The 23,083-nt window shown below is 43.8% G+C and overlaps 1 protein-coding gene across 1 annotated transcript in view; it reads left to right on the top strand.

Annotated features, from left to right (window-relative positions):
* Nucleotides 1–11,102: 11,102 nt before the first annotated feature.
* FAM180A (family with sequence similarity 180 member A) overlaps nucleotides 11,103–23,083 on the top strand; it is a 33,475-nt gene continuing 21,494 nt past the window's right edge. The window contains exon 1 of the mRNA XM_007072306.4: nucleotides 11,103–11,359. Within this exon, the coding sequence (XP_007072368.1) occupies nucleotides 11,284–11,359 (76 nt within the window). The 5' untranslated portion in view covers nucleotides 11,103–11,283. The remainder of the gene's footprint in view (nucleotides 11,360–23,083) is intronic.

Raw genomic sequence — 23,083 nt, 5'->3', positions numbered from 1 at the left:
ATGAGACCAAGTCCTGGAATGGGACTGACACCGCATCATAATGGCCAAAAGGAGAGAGTGCTACCAACTCGGCCACACTGCCACTATGTGAGTATATGGAATATGAGTGACAAATGGATTTCAGAGGTTCAGTAGGGGTAATCAGCAGGGATGTTGGCTATCGGAGGATACACAACATCATATGCATAGAAATGCCTTCTGAAGTATAAAAGTGCAGGCACACATTTTTAAGGGGCTGATTCAACGCCGCATTTCTCTGGGTTACACAGGTGTAACTCCATTTACTACTATTGGTTTAGGCAGTGGGCATCAGACGTGTACTCTAACTGATCTTGTTATCTGTTTTGGAGTATCTGGGGTTAGGAGAGATCTGTATTTTTGACCAGCTGGCAAATACTGACATTCAATTCTCTAGCCGCAGAGAGTGGATGTACCACTGGTGGGGCTGACGCATGAATGTAGAGAAGGCAGGAGCAGTTTGCATTGCACCGTCTGCCAAGGTAGCATCACGGTTATTTGTATTTGTTTCCCATCTCCAACAGTACTCTTCATTCTGGCTCAGACCTTTGCTGCTTTATAGGAATTCTTACACTTTCCCTTCTCTATAGAAGCTTGTATCTTTGTTTGTTTGTCTCACCTCTTTTGCTGTGCCTTGCTCCCAGGCTTAGAGTCTGCATTCCAACCTTATGGGAATTCCCCCACTATTTCATCATCTTGTCTTCTGCTCTCCTTATCTCAGGTCTGCACTGCAGCATTACAGGTGCAATGAGAGTTATGAGAAGAGTTATGAGAGACAGACCAGCAATTTGCTTTTGCATTTAATGTATGTAGGTAAAGCTAGCCTTTGTTAGTTTAACAAAGTGGTGGAATTTAATGCCATGATATATAAATCCTATATTCCTATATAGATGTAAAATCACCACTACTTTATATGGACCCTGACATAGCAATGTTAGTTTAAAGAGAGGCCAAAACTGGAACCATTCATCCAACCCTCTGCTTAATTCCTCTGAGTTTTGTGGGCTCAGATAAAATGAGAACCAGATCCAAACCACCTCGGGCTTGATTTTAGAGCACAAAATCCCACCTGATGAGATTTTTCAAACCTGGTTTTGCTCATCTTATCTCCACTTACGAGGACATAATACACTCCAATAATTTCCCTTGGGATTTGTCCTGTTCATAAGAACACTTTAAAAATTGAGACACCCATTTTCCCTCGTCTTCTTTTTAAATATACTTTTGTAGTATACTTCCTGCTTCCTGTTAGTGACTCTTTCTTACATTTCACTTGCTATAAAGCAGGGTCAGCCAGGCCTCCCCTATCATTATGTATTATTTGTTTATTTGTATTACAGTAGTACTTAGGGTAATGGACCAGTGCCCCATTGCACAACAATTGTGATTAGTTCAGCTTGAAAATACAAGGGGACACTGCAATTATCTCGCATTGGCTAGTGCCCTTAGTGTACTAGAGGTCTTTTCATGAGCCTGGTGCTAATCAAACTGTTCTGGTGTCTCGGTGCATGAAAATTCAGCATACAATGCAAAGAGCTGCTGAGGTAGTTTGAAGAGAACAGTGAAAGAGGATGCAAGCTGCAAGGAGGGTAGAGTAGCCACTGCAGTACGAGATGTTCCATACTACTGTACTTTCCACGTATAAGAACGCCTTTCATTGCTGCTAAGGGTGTTGCTATAAGCAGTATACTATATATAAATACTAATTCCACAGGAAAAAGGGAGATGGGATTTGCTGTTTTTTCCATTACATCTGCTTTCAAGCTCTTGTGCCAAACTGAGGGTGGCTGGGGAGGCAGAGAGAGAATCTGTGTCAAAAAGAAGTTAGCCCACACCCTTCTCAGCAATGTGAAAGGTGATTTGGGGGTGTTGCCCCCAGTGGATTGCAGCACTGACCAATGAAACCCATTTGCTACTAAACTAGTCACTTTGGTTGCCATCACAACAAAACCAGCCAGTTCTTCAAAGGGTTGTGAACACACAGTATGACATGGCATACTGTTTTGAATTTCCCCTGAGGTGACATGAATTATGGCACTAGGCAGTATATTCACCCTTTAGGAACTGAGCTAGTAAATGTCCAGCTCTCTATCTCGAACTACTTCTGCTGTACTAGTGACTATACTGGACCAAATTTGGCCTTGGTGTGAGTGAATGCAACTAGAATGTCTATAAACTTGGAAAATTCTGGGTTAGAACTAGGTTAATTGCTCATGTCTAATAAATTTTTTAAAGAAATTTAGCCCTCTTTTCTGTGTACACATTAGCCATTGAGAGATTTAGATTTTTATGAAACGTTCATTATTAGAAAATGTTTCTATAAACATGTTATGCCAGATTCTCCACCAGGCTTTGGCCCCTCCAACAGTCTTTGGCTAGCCTGCCACCACAAAGGGGCCATGAACCAGGTGTGACTCTAGCTAGCAAAAGATTCTCCCATTATGGGGTATCTGAAGTGATGATATGATCCCCAAGAGAGGGGAATCCTTGGGCTGTGTTAAACAGCCAAAATGGTTAGCTTAGCTTAGCTAAGGACAGGCAGAGGTTGCAACACTCCAGCTGCCAGATGGTCTCTTTGATGCTGTTGTGTTTGAGTGTACTTTAGAGAAGCCTTCAGCCTGCTCCACATTGTGCCAGACCCAGTAACCCAGAAGTGGCTTAAAGTGACCTTTGCTTTCCCTCACTTCAATTGTGTGCGATGCTGAATGGCTCTCAGCCACAACCACGAATCTAGCCCGCAATGTCTACATGACTAGGTCCTCATGGTGTCAGCCAAGCAGCTGAAGGCTATGAGCTACTATGCATTTCATTTTTGTTTATCAAAGATAATCTTTGTATGCCTGGGGGGTGGGGAAGAAGAGAGCATAGATTGTCTTGAACTGTCACTTTTCACTTCATGTGCACAGGGCACTGATTTATAGTTTAGTCACAGTCAGTGATATCTAATTGCTGCTGACCACCTTTCCACTTCCAGGCTGCCTGTGTTTTCCCTTTGTTTCTTGCTGTCAGTAGGAGTATGAGATTTGGCTGTAATCACCGTGATCATCAAATTGCCCTCTCTCACGGGGTGACCAGAAACCCTGGAAAACTGGAATGCTGAGGAGGGGTAGGGGAAGGAAGGAGTAGCCACCTGTGGTCACTCTTCCCTGATTTCCCAAAACCCTTCCTGGCATACCTACCTCTGAGACCGATGTCCTAGTTTTTCATTTGGAAGAGCTGGTCACTCCGTTCTTACACCAGTGAGCAGATTTACATGTGGAATATCAATCAGTCTGCCCTGGATTAGAATTTAACCTTTTTTAAAAATTCCTTTTTGCCTCTGGGAACCTTCTGGGTCTCTAAATCCAAAGGCACAGGGTTCTTACAATTAATTGTACTACTGTAGCAGCGAAGGACCTCAATCGAGATCAAGGCTCCATTGATCTTGGCATTGTATGCCAAGTAGAGACAGTCTCTGTCTGAAAGAGTTTACAGTTCATTTAGACAAGCAGACAAAGGATGGGGAATAAAGAGTTTTGTCCTATGCCAAAATAAATTTGTTAGTCTCTAAGGTGCCGCAAGTACTCCTAGTTTTTTTTCTCCTTCTTATGTTACAGATGGGGAACTGAGGCTGACAGAGTCAATGAGTTAGTCGAGGTCACACAGGAAGGCATGTGGCAGAGTCAGGAATTGAGCCCTGGCTGCCACTCCAGGCCTGCCACTCTCATGATATTATCTGCCACTAAACTGACAGCCTCGTGCTATACACACAGCACTTTCCTTCTCCATCTCCCAAGTGCCCCTTCCACTAGTTCAATGGGCTGTCTTGAATCTAGTGCTGTGTTTGCTGCTGAGCAAGAAAATAAATAAAGCTTCCATCCCATTGTTTCTGGTAATGAGACTGTATTTGTCATTCAGTATTTCTCTTTGCTCTAGAAATGGCACCAGTTGGTCTGCTTTTCTGTTCTCAAGTCCAGTTTTCTTTGGGTTTGAATTTAAAATGTATGGTGGTGTTTTACTGAAGAGAGACTTCTGAGGAATTAATCCTAAATCCCTCTTCTGCGCATGTACAGGGCTGCGGTTGACTTTCTGGGCTGAAAGGCAGGAAATTCTCTGCATAGCTGACCTTTCTTTATGATTTTAGCAGTGGTTTGAGGCACGGCTTTCTTGTCTGCTTCAATCTGGCTCTCACCCTACGATAGCACTGCTGATAGCGTTTTCTCTCACTTAACTGCAAGTCATGGCCTTGGTGTTTACATTGGCTTCTTGCCGTTGCAACCCACTAGCCCCCTGTAAAGAATCTAGAAAAGCAAATAAGATTTTGGAGACTTTTAAACTTAACAGACAAGGGTAATGCTGTATTGTACGTTGAAGTCAATGGAGATACAACTATTTACTTCACCTGAGGATCTGGCCCAGAGGTCACAAATAAGAGTTAGCTGTATATATTTTACGTAGCGGTGGAGAGGGAGACCAATCAGCCACCTTTTCTCCCTTCACCATCAGTCACTTGCCATAACGAGTAACTCTTGCTACTATACCTTCAGCCTCCCCTGTCTTTGCTTCCTGTTTGTACTAGTGTCGCAACTGCCATTTTGGCTAACATCCCAGGAACTGTACCAGGGACCTTTAGGGCTCAAAGCATGAATTTCTACAGCTTGAGCTAAAGAGCCAGGCTCTGTAACTGAGACTCACATGCTATGTGAATTGGGAACCTGGGTGGTGGTGGGGCAACATAATAGCTCTACACAAATTGGGGTATATTTGAACTGTGCCATGTTCCTCCCTTCCGGAGGCTATTAATTTTCTCAGACCTAATGTCTCCTTGTCCAACGGATAACGACACTGAAACATAAAGTTAATTCCAGGCCATAGTCAGCAGGCTTCCCAGAAGTTCTTGTGAGATTTTTGCCTCTGGTTATTGCAAACAGATGTAAACTACAACAGAAATATTTGAGAGTCTAACAAGAGCCATTACAGATAATGAGAAGCCAGTAATTGCTCAACTGACAGTAATCTGCTTCTGAAATAACCTTTTTTCCTGAAAGTCAGTGAACTGTTATTTGAAGGGGGGAAAAAGATGACTTTGGGGGGGCTCCTGACTAGAAAGGTCCATAGTGGCTTGGTTCAGTCACATTTGGCTTTTGGGGTTTGGCATTGGTGTTGTATGTACTGGTACTGGAATACATGGGTGTACCAGAAGAGCAGTTGGCAGTGGCCGTGGTAGTCACAACTCTTGAGTGCTGTTCTCACCTCTAGCACTAACTTACCTTGTGAGGCCTTGAGCAAGCCATTTAACCTCTCTGTGTGCCTCAGTTTCTCCACCTGTATAATGGAGATGACGATGATGATAACAGCCTACCTCACAAGAGTGTGTACAGACTTGTTTAATGTTTGTAAAAGTGCTTTGAGATACTCAAGTGAAAGGAGCTTATATAAAAGTACCAATTATTGTGATTATTAGTGACCCAGTGTAAATGGACAATGTCAGAATACTAGCATGTGGGAGGCACTATGGTCTAAGGAACAGGGCCCTGGATTGGGATTCTGGAGATCTCTGACCTTGGGCAAGTCCCTTCACCTCTGTTTGCTCTGTTTATCTATCTTGGCTTTTTTAGACTGCAAGCTCTTCAGGACAGAGGCTGTATCCCACTGTGTGCTTATACAGCACCTAGCACAATGGGCCTTACCATATATGGGCCATCATAGACAGTGGCATCTTCAATGTAAATCCCTACCCAATAATGCCTGTGGAATTTGGATTCATCTGAAAGCAAGGTGGTCTCCTATGGGTCCTGCCCAGTGGGAACAGTCAAGCTTCAAGGGCTGCCCCTCTCCCATCAGATTGTTTGTGATGGTTGGCGCAAGCAGCACAGAGAGCAGAACATCATCAGGCTGTGGGGATAGATGCCAGATTTCCTCCTTCACTGTAGGAAGCTTCTGCTGCTGCCACAGTACACGGAAAAGCAGCTGGCAGCTTCTTGGATGTCCCTGGCTCACCTTTCATTCTATTGCTTCTAGTCCCAGAACACAGACTGTGTTGGAGCACCAATGTATATTAACAGTAAATGGTAGCACTGGTGCTGGTATACAGGAACGTTTGTCCCAAATGTAAAATGGATTCTCCTGGGCTCCAGTAATACAGTTGCGAGTCCCAGAAATATCAAATTTCCTGCACACTCCTAACACCTGCCAGAGCTAGAAGGTTGGCACATCCTCTCCCTCTCTGCCCTCCCCACCGCCCTGGGGCCTGAAGTCTTTCACAGACGCTGGGAAAATTGAAAGACTCTCAATTTCAACAACTGACCAGCTCATAGGAATAAATTATTTGTCCCTGACTGCTTTACAGCTCTAAATTTAGGGGAATATGCTAAACCTTTATTTCAGTATAATTGTCCACACTAGGGAGTTGCACCATTTTACCCATATCTATTTCTAAAGCAGGACAAAAACTGTGTAGAACAAGTTTCAGAGTAGCAGCCGTGTTAGTCTGTATTCGCAAAAAGAAAAAGAGTACTTGTGGCACCTTAGAGACTAACCAATTTATTTGAGCATAAGCTTTCGTGAGCTACAGCTCACTTCATCGGATGCACGAAAGCTTATGCTCAAATAAATTGGTTAGTCTCTAAGGTGCCACAAGTTCTCCTGTTCTTTTTGTGTAGAACAAGTTGCACTCTCCTGTGTCAAAAATTTTTTAAACCAGATCTCCTCCGGTGTGACTTCTTTCTCCATAATGGAATATCCTCAAACTGACTCCACCTCTGTTATAACATTTTCCTGTTTGAAAATTTCAGGGCAAGATAGGGGGTATAACTGTGGTGGATGCTGGAGACTTGCCCCAGTTTCAGCCACAGGTGTAGCTGAACTGGTTCAAACCCTTAGTACAGGCAGGGTAAGCTGTGATTTGCATCAGGCTGGAATTGGAGCAAATATCCAGGACAGTTGTTAAAATGAATAGAAGATGTGTGGCTATGTTTCCTGTGCTTGTTTGAAAACTGGTTTATCCTGAGGTTTCTTAATAGCAAGGATGGTGTGTGTGTGTGTGGGTGACAGAGAGAGAGTGTGTGTGTGTGATACCTAATCTCATATTGATTGTTGGGACGATTTATACATTTGTACAGAGTAATTTACACTGGTAGCATTGGAAGGAGAATGGTTCCCTTATGTGCTATTTTTAGGCTGGCACTTCATAACGACAGCTGCATTTTCTTCATTAAAAAACACCCAATTCAGAGATGACAGGCAAATGTGCATCATTTGCGGCCCTATTATAGAATCAGATCTGAAGCTATTTAGAAAAGTTGGACGAGCACAAGTCCATGGGGCCGGATGTGCTGCATCCGAGAGTGCTAAAGGAGTTGGCGGATGTGATTGCAGAGCCATTGGCCATTATCTTTGAAAACTCATGGCAATCGGGGGCGGTCCCGGACGACTGGAAAAAGGCTAATATAGTGCCCATCTTTAAAAAAAGGGAAGAAGGACAATCCTGGAAACTACAGGCCAGTCAGCCTCACCTCAGTCCCTGGAAAAATCATGGAGCAGGTCCTCAAGGAATCAATTCTGAAGCACTTAGAGGAGAGGAAAGTGATCAGGAACAGTCTGCTTGGATTCACCAAGGGCAAGTCATGCCTGACTAATCTAATTGCCTTCTATGATGAGCTAACTGGCTCTGTGGATGAGGGGAAAGCAGTGGACGTGTTATTCCTTGACTTTAGCAAAGCTTTTGATACAGTCTTCCACAGTATTCTTGCCAGCAAGTTTAAGAAGTGTGGGCTGGATGAATGGACTATAAGGTGGATAGAAAGCTGGCTAGATCGTCGGGCTCAACAGGTAGTGATCAATGGCTCCATGTCTAGTTGGCAGCCGGTATCAAGTGGAGTGCCCCAAGGGTTGGTCCTGGGGCCAGTTTTGTTCAATATCTTCATTAATGATCTGGAGGATGGCGTGGATTGCACCCTCAGCAAGTTTGCAGATGACACTAAACTGGGAGGAGAGGTAGATACACTGGAGGGTAGGGATAGGATACAGAGGGACCTAGACAAATTGTAGGATTGGGCCAAAACAAATCTGATGAGGTTCAACAAGGACAAGTGCAGAGTCCTGCACTTAGGATGGAAGAATCCCATGCACTGCTACAGACTAGGGACCGAGCGGCTAGGCAGCAGTTCTGCAGAAAAGGACCTAAGGGGTTACAGTGAACGAGAAGCTGAATATGAGTCAACAGTGTGCCCTTGTTGCCAAGAAGGCTAACGGCATTTTGGGCTGTATAAGTAGGGGTATTGCCAGCAGATCGAGGGACGTGACTGTTCCCCTCCATTCGGCACTGGTGAGGCCTCATCTGGAGTACTGTGTCCAGTTTTGGGCCCCACACTACAAGAAGGATGTGAAAAAGCGTCCAGCGGAGGGCAACAAAAATGATTAGGGGACTGAACACATGACTTATGAGGAGAGGCTGAGGGAACTGGGATTGTTTAGTCTGCAGAAGAGAAGAATGGGGGGGGATTTGATAGCTGCTTTCAACTACTTGAAAGGGGGTTCCAAAGAGGATGGCTCTAGACTGTTCTCAGTGGTAGCAGATGACAGAACAAGGAGTAATGGTCTCAAGTTGCAGTGGGGGAGGTTTAGGTTGGATATTAGGAAAAACTTTTTCACTAGGAGGGTGGTGAAACACTGGAATGCGTTACCTAGGGAGGTGGTGGAATCTCCTTCCTTTGAGGTTTTTAAGGCCAGGCTTGACAAAGCCCTGGCTGGGATGATTTAGTTGGGGATTGGTCCTGCTTTGAGCAGGGGGTTGGACTAAATGAACTCCTGAGGTCCCTTCCAACTCTGATATTCTATGATTCTATGAAAGGTGTTAGTGTGCTCAGAGAGGCTTGCCAGGCTGAACAAACACTGCACTGGGAAAGCGAGCTTTGCAGTGAGGTTGGGGAGAGTTTGTGAGCTCCGAAAAAACGGGTCCAAAGGGGTTCAAATAAATGAATCATTGGACAAAAGTCCAAGGTGAGCCTAACTTTAAGTAAATCTATATTAAGTCTAGTAGAAATCTCAGATGATGCAATTTTCCCTTATTTCTGACCCTCCTACCCTAAATATACATTAAACAACCTCACTCTCCGGGCCCATCTACACTAAGGGACTTCACACCAGTGTAGCTGTACTGATGTAAGTAAATGGTACAGCTGAATTGATACCAACCTGTAAACTCCACTATGTACTATGCTGGCCTAAAAGAGGGTTTACCCCAAATCAATTTATTTTCTGGATTAAGTTGCACCAGTGTAAAATCCATTTTGTGCTGGTGCAATGCATTTACATTAGGGGTTAAATTTCCTCAGTGTAGACGTGCCTCAGACTCTTACCACTGTGCAACTTACACACCCAACCCTTTGCCTATCATCTCTGAATTGGGGCCACTAAGAGCCTGATCCACTACTGCATTATCCCTATTTTACATCTGTGATTTCAGTGGTGTTACACTGATATAAAACTGAACCAACGCAAAGATGAATTGGGCCCTCAGAGTCAAAGCTGATGTTCATTGCCACCCCTCACACAACAAGGTTCCAGAAGAAAGGAGGGTTGCAAGACAAGCAATTAACAAGAGAGTGTAAGAATGCATGAGTTACAGTCAGTTATTCTCTGCTTTACTTTATGTCTTCCATCTCCTTGGCATGTAAATTACTCCCTTTCAGTCACATACCATTATGTGAGTGTAAATACATCTGAGAAAGTCTGCATCTAAGAAAATTGGAATACAATTTACACCACCTTAAACAACACTACTGAATTTGCCCCATTGTCGTTTCCCCCGCCTCCCCACCCCCTTTTCCTTTACAAATAGTTATAACAGTTTGCTTGAATTTGGTACTTGGGCTAGGGACAGAATTGTAGCCTTGGCTAGAGCATGGTATGAGAGAGACCAGGGCTGGGCAGGTTTCCTCTATGCAGGCCTGCCATGGACATCACTCCTGATTTGAAGTATCCTCTCCTATTCCTTGGCCCTTCCCTGTAACTCTGCTAATCGATGAAATCTGAGCTGGATTCTCTTCTCATGTATGCCAATTTTACCCCAGTGTAACTCCACTCACTTCATTGAAGTTGCTCCTGGCTTACATACGTGTACACGAGAGAAGAATTAGAGCCACAATCTATCTCTGCGTCCATCATGGATTTCTAGGCACTAAATAGAAAATTGAGACGCAAACGAATATTTGTATCATGCATTGATCATCTCTTAGTATCCGCATCCCACTACTACTTCCCTCTGTCCTGATCCGTAGCAACCCCCTGATATTTCAACCCTGTGTGATCTCAGTGCACCTTAGTCTTGACCTGAAGGGTGGTGGTGGACCATCCTACAACTCTGACAGTATATCTCATTTTTCTTTACCTGTATACCCCCATTTGTTTCCATTCTGGGTCTCTCCTGAGTAGAATCTTTCAGTGATGCCAGATTCAGTGTATTTTGTTGTATGGACTAGCATCATCAAGGAGGCAACTATCAAATACCTTTTCACTTCACGAATGGTGACTGCTTTAGACACTTTCCACCCAAATACACCCTGACTGATACATTTCATTATTATTTTATTTATTATTATTTATTTGTATTGTGGGAGCGCCTAGGAGCCCCAATCATGGACCAGGACCCCTGTGTATTAGGTGCTGTACAGACACAGAACAAAAAGATGGTCTCTGTTTCAAAGAACTCACACTCTAAGTATTTTATTTTAGTGTTCTCTATAAATGAGCAATGCCTGTGAATCACAGTGGCAAAATGTTCCTTCAGTGAATATGCCTCACTCCCTGTATTATGCATCCAAGGAATGCAGCACACATCACCACAGAGCTGGCTTTTAGCTGAGCTACATTTTAGCGTATGCCCATGCGCATAGCAGAGAAAAAACCTACAGAACAACCATTTAATAGTGTTCTTTCATAAAGTTGCTCCTGTCTGTTTATTTGACTTTAAAAAAATGGCCCTTCTAACAAATGGAACTTGAATACAAAAATGTAATGACATTTATTCTCTCAGCTGCCAGCAAACTCACATGCACCATGAGTCATTCCAGATGTGGATAAAAACAAAGTGTGCCTATGAAAGCAAGTTCACTGATCCCTAGGAGAGTTGGTTTAGGGGAAGAGCTGCTACACTGACTTCAGTTGCACTCAGGAGAACAGACAGGTTCTTCCTTTGGGCTGGGGAGGTAGTTGTCTCCTCCTGAAAAGGAAGCCAGGAAACAAATAGCTAATATATAGATATAGAGAGAGATTTTAAAGTAAAGGATGCATTGGAAGACTTTGCTACTGCTGCTTTTCTATTACAATGCTCATGCCACTGTGAGCCCGAGGTGGAACAGAGGTAAGATTTAAATATTACAAACAAAAAACCATTATGGGAGAAAGCTGAAATTACAGAATGGTTCTATTATGATATATTTTTTTTTATTTTGTCACTCCCAGCTCTTGAATTTTTTTTCCCCATTCACAGCAGGTTAATTTAAAAAAAAATCTTCTCACTTTCTTCTCCCTTCTATTAAAATAAAACTAGAGGCATCTTTTTCCGGACATGAAATCCAGACCAAAAGCATTGCCATCCACAAGGGGCATGATTCTATCTTCTCTCCTGGGCAGGTGTTAGGGGTTTAAAAAGAAGAAGCTACATGGGTCAAAAATTAAAATACCTGCAGGATACAGGGCACCTAAGTAATAGGAACTCTGAGACTGCGGGACTAGCATGTTTCTTATACAGAAAGCTGTCAGTATGAAGCTACATGGAATTACCTATGTATCTTTATACTTTTTTTCAGTGACTTACAAAGTAAAAAGAAAAGGAGGACTTGTGGCACCTTAGAGACTAACAAATTTATTTGAGCATAAGCTTTCGTGAGCTACAGCTTTGTGTGTCCAGCCAATTCAGGAATTACCCTATGTGGCCCCATCCAGTATCTTTACTAATTATTTTTTAAAAACTTTCTCTTTTTCTTTATTCTCGCCACTGGAATTTGGTTGTCGTTCTGTGACTGCTTTGGTAGCATGGTCTGGAATGGGGAAAGGAAACACCTCCTAACGGAATTTTTTGGGACTGAACCTAAACCCACAGACTTTTCAAAGGAACTTTGGCACCAATGAAGTACAAGTTCAATTTATTCTTCAGCCTCCTCTCCTCCTTCTGTGGGCTTGATTCCTTTCTAACTGAGTCTGTGCTTTATAACAAGAGTTGGATTTTTGAAGGAGCATCAGTGACTGAAGTTGGATGACATTTTAACTCTTCTCTAGGAGTCAGCGTTGCCTAGTGGCTAGCGCACTGGGCTGAGACTTAGAAGACCTGGGCTCTAGTCCCAGCTCTGTTACTGGCTGCAGGGCATTGAGTAAGTCTCTTCAGCTCTCTGCCTTAGTTTCCCCATCAGTAAAACGGGGATAGTGATATTGGTATCCTTTGTAAAAAGTGCTTACAGATATACCAGTGAACAGCACTCTACAAGGCATTACCTCATCTGTGTGTCACGCTGATAAGAAGGGGGTAAAAGGGAAATAACAATTATGCATTGCTCTTTGAAATAAATCCTACCTCTGGGTGTATTAGGGCAGGGAAGTTGGGCATCTTGTCAGGACCGATGTCTTTGCAGTAGAGAGGACAAAAAGAAATCCATCCATTGGTCATGAAATTACTGCGATACATTTAATGCCCTTCTTTGTTTTTATTGATTCATTTGCTTTATCGAATTCGTGTAATTACTAAAGTCCAAGGATCATGAACAAAATGTGGAGGGAAAAAGAAGAGGGCCCAGTTCTTCCCCTAGTAGCTTTTAGAGAGTGGTAATGCTGAGAGTTTCAACTCCATTTTCTGGAAGATTTTGGGGGCAAGCATAAGGGTGGCACTTCCTGGTGAGCACTACAGAAAAGAAGTAGGAGATCCAACTCCCACCTGCTGGTGTAGGGGTATCAGCTGGAGGCAAGAGGCTTCAATGGGGAGGACCTGCTGACTGTTCACTGGCACCTGGCCCTCTCAGCTGCACGAGCTGTTTCCAGGCGCTCTTGCTACCATAGCTGCCCCAGGAATTCCTGCCCTCTCCCACACTCCCCCATGAAATACCAACATGGCAGCCCCTCCCTTAGCAGAAACCTGAGAACAGAGTGTTGAGCCTTACATCTTGCCCTAAAGGTCAACAGACTTGGGCTCTGTTAAAGCAGTGGGGGAACCCAGTTTCAGTCAGGGGCCTTCCAATGAGAACATCCTGTCCTCAGTCCTAGATGGGTAAACCTGGAGACTGCTAGCTTGAACACCATCAGCTGTTAAACTCAACGGCCATGACTATGAATGAGGGCAGGGGGTTGGGGTGGGAGCTATCTCAGATGGCCAGGACCCAAACCATTCAGCAAAGCCAATAACCTGCATGGCATCTGGAAGTGAACAGAATGATGGAATATGCGAGTTGCGGTTAATACCTCTTCACAGAGAAGCAGGCACCTTCCAGCATCTCCTGTAGCTTTCTAGTAGTCTTCCAGGGTGCCCCATGGTGAAGCCCATTTTGCAATCTAGTCTCAAAGGGACAAAGGCATGAATTACAGTAGCAAGATCCTGATGTGAGAGAAATAGTTGCAACCAGATGTAGATAGGGGAGGGAAAAACCCCCTTGGCCACCAATCTCTGTTTGGGTGTAGGAGCATCTGGGAGTCCAAAGGCAACCCTAATTTATTAATCTCTTGAAAATGTATGGGGAAATTTGTATCAATCATGGGGACAGGACACATCCTTATTATACACTCAGAATCCTTCCCTCAACCCACAAGCATCACCTCAGTCTTTTCTGGGTGAAACCTCAGCCATCTAACTCTCATCCAAGTCCTGATCTAGGCTTGGCACTGGGTATGCAAAGGCAGCACAGCATCTGGATCTGATGAAAACCTAGAGCTGCATGTCATCTGCAAAGTGACCAGCAGCACAAATTATTTAAAGCAAACACTACCTCACAAAACAAAAAGTCCCTCGTTAGTTTATAGTTGGCCTTTGCAGTAAAGATAAACGTTGGAGGTTTGGGTAAAACAGGACCTGGATCAGAATCCCCCTGTCAAGGATTTGGCCCATCTCTGCTCCGAGATAGTGATGGGCGAAGATGAGAGACATTTAGTTAAATTTCTGAACTTTGAGAGATCTTATAAATGGAACCTAGGATCTGAATCACACTGTAACAGAGCACTGGACCTTAGGTGCATGTGCACACCCAAATGAACCTGTTACAGCCTCTAAGCTCTTGTGAGCACATGACCTGCAGGAACCCAAATCTAAATCTTTCTTCCCCTGCAACAGGGCAGTAGCGAGGAGAGACTCAGGGAAGCCTTAGGGTGAGTCTCTCCATAGTACTCAGGAATGGCTATCAAAGGGAGATATCATCTCCTCTCCCCTCCCAGCTGCGGTGGAAGCTGGGTAAGCCTTGGGACGTTAGTACTCAGTATCTTGAATTTATTTGCTCTTGTTTTGTAGTGCTCGTTTGAAAATAAAGCCAGACCTGAGGAAAGGGTCTTGGGCTGAATGGGTCTTGGTTGGGAGCTTTATTCTACTTCCCCCTCCTGGTGAGTTTGATCACTGGTTGGTGTGCACCATTCTAGTCTGGGCTTTGCCAAAAACCTTTCCTTTCTTCTTGCTCATCCGTATTCTACAGTAATTTTTGTAGCGCCATATGGAATATCACACCCACTCTGTCTCATGTACCTGCCCAAATCCAAATGTGAGATAGGGAACCTTACAATGCAGGACAAAGATTGACTAGAAGTGACGCTCAGAACAGCCCAGTGAGGAGCTTGAATGGAGATAAAGCATATTTCTTTTACACATCTGAAGTTTTCTATAGCCTCAATTCCACTGCCTGGCATTTCTGATTTCACTAATTTACTCTGAGAAACAGCAAGATAATAACAGGTCTTTTGCAGCAAATGTAATTTTGGATCCATAATGAGTGATTCCCCCCCATCATAAGGTACAAATAAGAGGTGTGATTATTACAGATGAGCTTGAACCAAAACTCTAAAGCTTCATAGATGTGCAAAGTGGCAGCTTCCAGTAACTATGGAAACCATGGGCCAAATTCTGTTTTTTTTTTCTGTCTATAGACCAGTATAAATCTGGACTAACTCCATTGACTTCAGTGTAGCTGAGAGCAGAATTTAGCTCATTATCTGTATTCTTGGAATTACTTGGTTTTATAGTAAAAACCCTAAAGCCAGACTTGTTTGCACATTTCAATTCAGTTAGTTTATATATTAGCTTTCAGAGCTTCCTGATCAGAATCAAACACCACACAGCCAATGAGGTGTGTTTGTAGTGTGGTCCTCTGGTTGGTGAAGATTCAATATGATTCCTCAGGGGTGAGCTTCCTTGGACAGTGAGGAAGCAATTGTGTCTGTAATTTCACCCACCATTGAAGGCTGGGGAAGGAGGAATGGAAAGTGTAAGGTTGGAAGAAGGTCAAGGTTTTCTCACTTGGTCCATACACATTGCTGTAAATCTCTCCTCCCACTCTCTGCAAAAGTGGATCATCTACAATTCCATAAAGCTATGGATAAATTTATTCCCTGGATACATTTCTTGTGTTTGCCCCTGGGGAGAAAGGATCCCCGTCTATCTTGATTTCCCCAGAACAGTCCTAATTCTTAGTGTTTCATCTAGTGTTCTGGCAATATAGGTATTGAACCTGAGTGAATGGCCATTGTTCAAGTCACTCCCATTTTGAGTTACATTCTGCCGCCTTTAGTGCTGCCACAGCTGCAGACAACTGGTCGCTTTCTGGAGCCAAGTGGGAGGGGGAAGTGTGTCCATGCCCAGTCAGCCATTTCACACTGGAGGTAGCATTTAATTCTTCATCTGATCCATGACTGGGGGCCCATGCCAGGTCCATGGTGGTCCTGCCACATGTCTATGTATTCTGTCCTGGCAAGGGTACAAGATGAATCACCAAAACTTTTTATATTACTCTCCTCTTTCCCACCCTGCCCCATATTGCAAATGAAACCTTGCCCTCCTCCTTTCTGCAGCAGCCTCTAGGATTCCACTGCTGACAGTAATACTCATCACTTCTGACTTGGATGGTGCAAGCAAAGGGAATCTGGCTTGAATACAGCATGTAATTACCACACAAATGGACATACACACACCCAGCAGCCCCATGTGTACTGGGTCATGGCTTTGGCTTGTATAGAACATGATGATGATGATTATAAAAGGTCTGGCCCAAGAATCAAAACAAATCACACCAGTTGGCCTTGGAACAAGAACTTTTTAAATGCAGTTTTTCACTTGCTCTGATTTCCATAGAGTAGTTATTATCTGATTCATAAAAAATGTGTACAAAACTATGAAGGATTTGAAATATTATGAAACTTGGCCAATTCTGTATGCTCAGGTGTAAAGTTTTCTCCTTCTTACACAGTAAAGAAAAGACTTTCCTTTTATCTAGCTTCCATGATTGCCTTGAAGAGTGCCTGGATCCCATATTATTTTGCTTGTTTGACATTATTGGGCTAAATTTTTCACTAGTGTAACTCCACTGAACTCTGTGGAGTTATGCCAGCAGAACGTCTGGCCAGTTATATCAGTGGCTCCCACCTATCCTGAATTTCATGGGTTTATACCAATTCTCGGAGGTCTATGCTTGTTACAAGTATCTGGAGTCTCCTCATTTCAGGTTAGTTTATTAGTAGTGACAATGCAATTCAAAATACCGTGACCATGTTTAAAGGAAGCAGTGTGGGCTAGTGGCTAGAACACTGGACTGTGACTCAGGAGACCTGGATTCTACTCCTGGCTCTACCACTGGGTGACCTGGGGCAAGTCACCTGACCTCTCTGTGGCTCAGTTTTCCCATCTGTAAAATGAGAATAATGATTCTTCTTCTCCTTTGAAAAGTGCTTTGAAATGTACTGATGAAAAGTGCTATATAAGAGCAAGTTTTTAAAATTTGATGGCATACAAACAGTGTCTCTACAAACACTTACTAGACTTAAATAATAGACTTGAAGATTTAAATAAAGAATAAATAAAATTTAAAATAAAGAATGACCAAAAGGAGATAGAGGGAGTACAGAAAAGAAAAGAGAAGAAAAGAAAAGAAAAGAAAAATGGGGTGGGGAATGTATTTTCAGGTGGACTCTGAAAACAGAGTGAGAGTTGATGAGGTGAAGATCTTCAGGGAGGCTGTCCCACATGGCAGATGGTTCAGAGGAGAAGCCTCTTGCACCAGCAGTGGTGAGAATGTGAGTTTGTAAAGAAACTATGGCAGAGGGAGCAGGCAAGGGACTAAAGAGATCCTGAGGTAGAGGTAGAGCAAGCAAGGTTAAAAACAGGCCAGATCCTGATCCCCATTCAGGCCACTTTGTATCACCCCAGCAGCAGAAAGTATTGGAAAGCCAGTGGACTTAATCCTTGGAGAGTTTTACTTTCACAGAAAATCTCCTAGTGGTGTAGAACCGGCATTGCAGCTCTGTACCAAACCCCACCCCAGCATGTTGCTGGCTCCCGAAACAGCGGGGCTGTGGGCAGCCAGATTTAAGTGAGAGAAGCCTTTGTTCCAGACAGGTGGTAAAGGCTGCTTTAAAAAAAAAAAAAAAAGGCCGGTCGAGCATTCAATGCAAGCCTGTTGCAGATGAATCAGATCATTTCCATCAGCCTTGCACACATATATGGGACACCGCTGCTAGAGACAGGCCTGCACTAAAACCCTGGAGCTACACACACAAACTTTAGGAATGTTTTGGTCTGGGTCTGAAATGTGTGGATCAGTCTAATTTCTTGTTTAAAGTTCCATTTACTGAGTGCAATCCCAGCCTCACTGAAGTGAATGGGACTTTTGCCATTGATTTCAATGAAGTCAAGATTTAACCCATTATCTGTTACTCCATGTCCCATAGGAAGCGAGAATGATCAAAGACCTCCAGCACATGCATGAGGAATTGCTGGGAATTTGCTAAAGGTGTCTTCATCAGCAGTGGCTTTAGCTCTTTTGAATGCCACATGTGTGGGGTATATGGGTATCAGAAGGTAGCAGGGAAAGGAGGAGTCGTTCCATAGTATGACAGAATGAAGGAAGGAATGTTTTCCCAATCAGCATTGAGTATACAGACCAGTGTTACCTGAAGACATGCTTTGGCACAGACCAAGGTCCAAAATGATAAACTTCCATACAGATTTCCTCCTCCCGTCAAAAAGAAAGGCAGGAGCATTAGGCACACTTTCCACCCACCTTTCTCCATCCAGTGCTCCTCCCCACCACTTGGACGTAATAATAGCTAATCATACTTTGTACTTATATATTGCTATAACAGCTTTTCCTTGGAGAGATCCTCCCCATGGGTATTCTGCCTTTCTGGCTGCTGTGTAACTGCTGGATCTGAGACATGGTCTCTTGAACCAGCCTCAGTCTGTTACATAACATGGGTTTACTAATCCATTAAGTGGCTTAACCTTTAAGAAGGAGCAGCTTTTATCCCCTCGGAGGTTCCGATGAGAGTTAGTGCTGTAGTGATAGCCCGGTTGCTATTGTCTCATCATCAGTGTGGCAGTGATGGTGGGAACTGAGTATTGGAATTGGGACCCGGAAGATGAATCTGTGAAAAAGAAAAGAGTAGACTAAAATAAGAACCATTGCTCACTTTCGTTCCCACAGAAGGTTCCTTCTTTCATTAAAGTATATGCTGGGGCATTTCTCAGCCCAATTGGCAGCTCACCAACTCCCTCGAGACCAGCACTCATTCCTTTCATTGTTTTGGAATTCCTCACCAGTCACAGTGAATTAGGTCACCAGCCACAGTGACTCAACATTGCACAAGCATCTTTGCTTGGAGGAGTCAGGTGGACTGTCCCTCCCTTCCCCGCCTCCCAAAAAAGCTGGGTGAGGAAAAATAAAGTTCCTGAAGGCACAGGGCATGTTTGCTAGGCTGGAGACTCAGGTTGGATTCCCTGGGGAGTTCAAGTGGCAGGAAGATGCATTTCCGGGCCAGATACCCAAAGCTGCACTGTGGTGGAACATATATTGCCCACACCCTCATTATACTTGAAGAGTAGACTACTGGGATTACATGATGACACAAAGTATTTGCATAGCTATGAACGTGTAAAGCTGCACTGACTTTGACCTGGAAATCTGCACGCATGGGTGAGACATGGGTTAGAGTATCCAGTTTGTGGGCTTTAGGATAGCATGGAGCCAGTGTTCTGGTTTCTCCATTGTTTTGAAAATGGATATTATCTTTCCAAACTGGCAGTGCTTATATGAGCCAGAGGGGGGCAACCACATACCTATCTATAAAATGGACAGGCCGGGCAAGGGGAGTTGGGGAAAAGGCAGAAGATAGATACACAGAAAGACTAGAGGAGGGGCTAGAGGCAAAAAGAAAACAGAGCAGGTGAGAGGACAGTGGATAATGCATGAAAATAAAAGGGGAGGAAAAAATAGAAGATGGAAGGAGAAACAAAGAATGTGATAAGTATGGAGGGTGGGAAAGATTAAAGCATACACAACTTTATAGTTATGGCAATTGTAAGCCACTGGTCAGTATGTTAGGTGTTCCCCTTTGAGCTTAATCTACAGAGGATGTTGGTCTGTTATAGATGCACCCTGTTCCTCCCCATGGGAGCTTGCTTCTTTAGCTTAAGATGTAGTGACATCTGCTCTTAGGTCTGGAAGTCCCCTGTTCATTCCCTTGTGTTGGCCATGCTGGTAGATGTTGCACAACATTGTTTATTCTTACCCCGGGAAAGGAGAAAAATAGTTGTTTCCTTGAATTTTTCTTCATTAAATGCAGCTTGTATTCTTGTGGGTATTGTATTAAATGCAGATTGTATTCCTGTGGGTAGTGTTTGTGTCTCTATCACCCAGCTAAAATAGAAAATTAATGATAATACATGTAACTGTGCTATTTATTGCTATTGTCCATGGTTTGGCACTGGACAAACACCATTTCCAGTTACTCACTACTTTTTTCAGAGTAGCAGCCGTGTTAGTCAGTATCCACAAAAAGAAAAGGAGGACTTGTGGCACCTTAAAGACTAACAAATTTATTTGAGCATAAGCTTTCGTGAGCTACAGCTCATTTCATCGGATGCATCGAAAGCTTATGCTCAAATAAATTTGTTAGTCTCTAAGGTGCCACAAGTACTCCTTTACTACTTTTTAAAATTGCAATATCGATGTTTAGAACATTATGCCATAACTGGAACTGTACATTTCTCATAATTGCAGGAACTTCTGCTTTGCTAGACCTGCATGCGAAGTTGGCAGAAAGTTCTGGTAGCCAGTAATTATTAAAACACAAAGGGTTTTCTTTTCTCTCTACCAAGTTTTTAAACAAACAGAACCACGAGTTACAGGGGACTGAGTTAGTATAGTCTCTCCTTGGACTGGAAAGTTTAAGGCTCAGTTGTGTCTGCACAGAAATGAAAGGAGAGAGAAAAGGGCACAAGGTTTTTCTTCGCCCATGTGCCCCAGTAGAGCGGTTGGGTACAAATGGTGCTTGTGCTCAGGTAGCAAAAGGACTATGGAAATCTTGTGTTAACTCTCCAGAGGGGACAGGAAATGGGTAATAATGTCATGGCCCTGCTTCTATACAAATCAGCAGAGCTAGCCCAATGTGGAAAAGAGGGCATGCTGCATCCTGTCAAAGGGAGGCTCAGTGGCCGTGCTCCTGGTTTTAATGAGTGAACTGCAGAGCTGTCAGTTGTCCTCCATCAAACCCACTAAGATCAGTGAACAACAGAGACCTACTTCCTGGAAGTGTTTTGAAGCTCACTTCTGCATGACTTAACACAAAAACTGCCCCTCACTCTCTCTCATCTATCTTTGTTCACTCTCACTCACGCATTGCCCCGTCTCAGCTTTGAACCATCTCAACTGCACAGGGCCAGGCTGGGTTTTGCAGAACTCTGAGCAAAGTATGATGTGTGTGGAACGAGGCTGTCTTCAGTAGCCCACGTAATGTAGTTGGAGGGAGTAGCTGGCAATTGAGAGGATCATGGCATGTGGCACTAGGGGTCTAGATAGGAAAATGTGTCAGTTGTTAGTCGGGCATGTTGACTAGGCTGGTTGTCTTTGTTAGGCCATAGGGTGTTGCATCTTCCATGCAGGAAGGCAAGACTGTAAGTGGGTGTTGCTAAGAGATCATTAGTGTGTTGGCCAAAACGGAGTCTGTCACACAAGCAAGCGCCTCTCCACTGAAGTTGTTGCAAATCAATGCAGCTGACTGGACCTTTGCAGCCCTACCGGTGAGTTAGAAAAGAGTTGTGTTAGCTCTTCTAACCTCATCTTGGTTGGAAAGAGCTGTTTGCATTTTTTTAATCTATTTGCAAAATGCAGTGCATTTTGTGTGTGGGTGTGTGCGCGCGTGGTGGTGATGTTAATAAATACTTCAGGGATCATTTTCTAAATACAAATGATAAAAATAATCCAGAAAACTACAAATCACCATCTGAGCAACCTCTCACTGACAAACTGGTATGCGCTGCTCAGTCTTCTTATATAGACACGTAGTATTAAACCAGTGTGCATAGTCTGGTGCTCATGAGCAACTCAACAATAACAAATCCATGTCTATTGTTATTTTATTTCTTTCTTTGCACTGTGGCAGTGCCTGGAAGCCCCAGTCATGGACCAGACCCCCCTTGTGCTAGGTGCTGTACAAACACAGAACATAATGACACTCCCTGCTCCAAAGGGTTTACAGTCTAAGTAATAATCCAGTGTTCACGGGCAGCCCTATGTAAACAATCCAGTGAGCATATGAGAGGATGGAAAAACAATCCTCTAAGGAAGCACATTTGAGCTAGAAGGCTCTAGGCAGTTATTAATGAAAGGATAAATAACATTAATCAAAGTTTTTTTCCCCCCTAAAGAGGAAGGGATTACGTTCTTTTAAATCCAGGCTATCTTATTCAAGGCTTTTTTCAGCATTGTACAACTTCCCTAGCTCTAATAACCCTTAGAGGGTGGGTGGATATCAGGGCTGCATTCAATCCGTAACACCCCAGAGTCTGCTTCACGTGGAAGGAACAGTCTCCTGAATTTGGTCTTCCTAATTTTATGACATCATGCCATTATCATTTTGTCCTAAAATATTTACTTGGATCATTTTTCTGGAAGCCAAAATCCATTTTACAAGTTCAGTGCAACAAACTCCAAGGGAGGAGTGACTGGAGAAGGGGGATGCCTATCACTGAATCGAACACACATTGACAAATGCAGCAAACTCCACTCCGGCTGAGAGAATGTGAGACGGCACCCGCAGAGTGAAGTGTTGAGACCCTACAATTTTCATTTGTTTCATGGGAGCAGTAGGTGCTCAGCAGCTTTCAGGATTGGCCCCATAGATGGATAATTGAGAGAAACACAACACTTAGCGAACATAAACCTCAACTCCTCCTCTCTGTGCTCCAGAGATGGCCCTTGGATGCCAGGGCTCTTTGGGTGAGCTTGCTTTACTCTACATATGGCAAAACACGATGAGATTTGTAGTGCAGTGTCTTCACGTAAACTTGACCAATGCTGACTTTAGTGGGGCGATGCTAGTTTAGTTCATCTGAGGATCTATCCCAGAATGTCTAGTTGGCTTTAGCAGATTGCAATGCACCTTGTTTGAGCTGGCTTGGCTTTCTGCACTCGAAATCCTAATAGCAACCCCAGTCTTACTTCATACTTCAGCTTTCACTCTTTGGGCTATGAAACCAGAAATATCTGAATATTCCAACTTCAGAGCAGTGTGAAATTTATTGTGGAGAAAGGACAGCCTTGTGGCTAAGGCACTCCACTGAGACGCAGAAGAGAGGGATTCAGTTCCTGGCTCTCCCACAGACTTTCTATGTGATCTTAAGCATGCCACTTGGTCCAGTGTTTCGAAAGCAGAGTATCACGGGAAGGGTTCTAGATGGATCGCAGGCCCAGTGCAAAGGGGAGGACCTGGGGTCAGGGGGATTGGAAAGCCAGCCTGCCCAGCACTCAGCCCGCAATGGCAGGTTCTGTCCTGTGGGGCTGACTCCCAGCTCCAGACATTGCGACCAGGCACACAGGTTCGCAGCACAGCTCAGGTTGGGCCCAGCCACCAC

This window comes from Chelonia mydas, chromosome 1 (genome assembly GCF_015237465.2).
Source record: "Chelonia mydas isolate rCheMyd1 chromosome 1, rCheMyd1.pri.v2, whole genome shotgun sequence".
NCBI lineage: Eukaryota > Metazoa > Chordata > Testudines > Cheloniidae > Chelonia > Chelonia mydas.
Note: the sequence above shows the minus strand (reverse complement) of the source record. Positions and strands in the feature narration are given on the sequence as shown.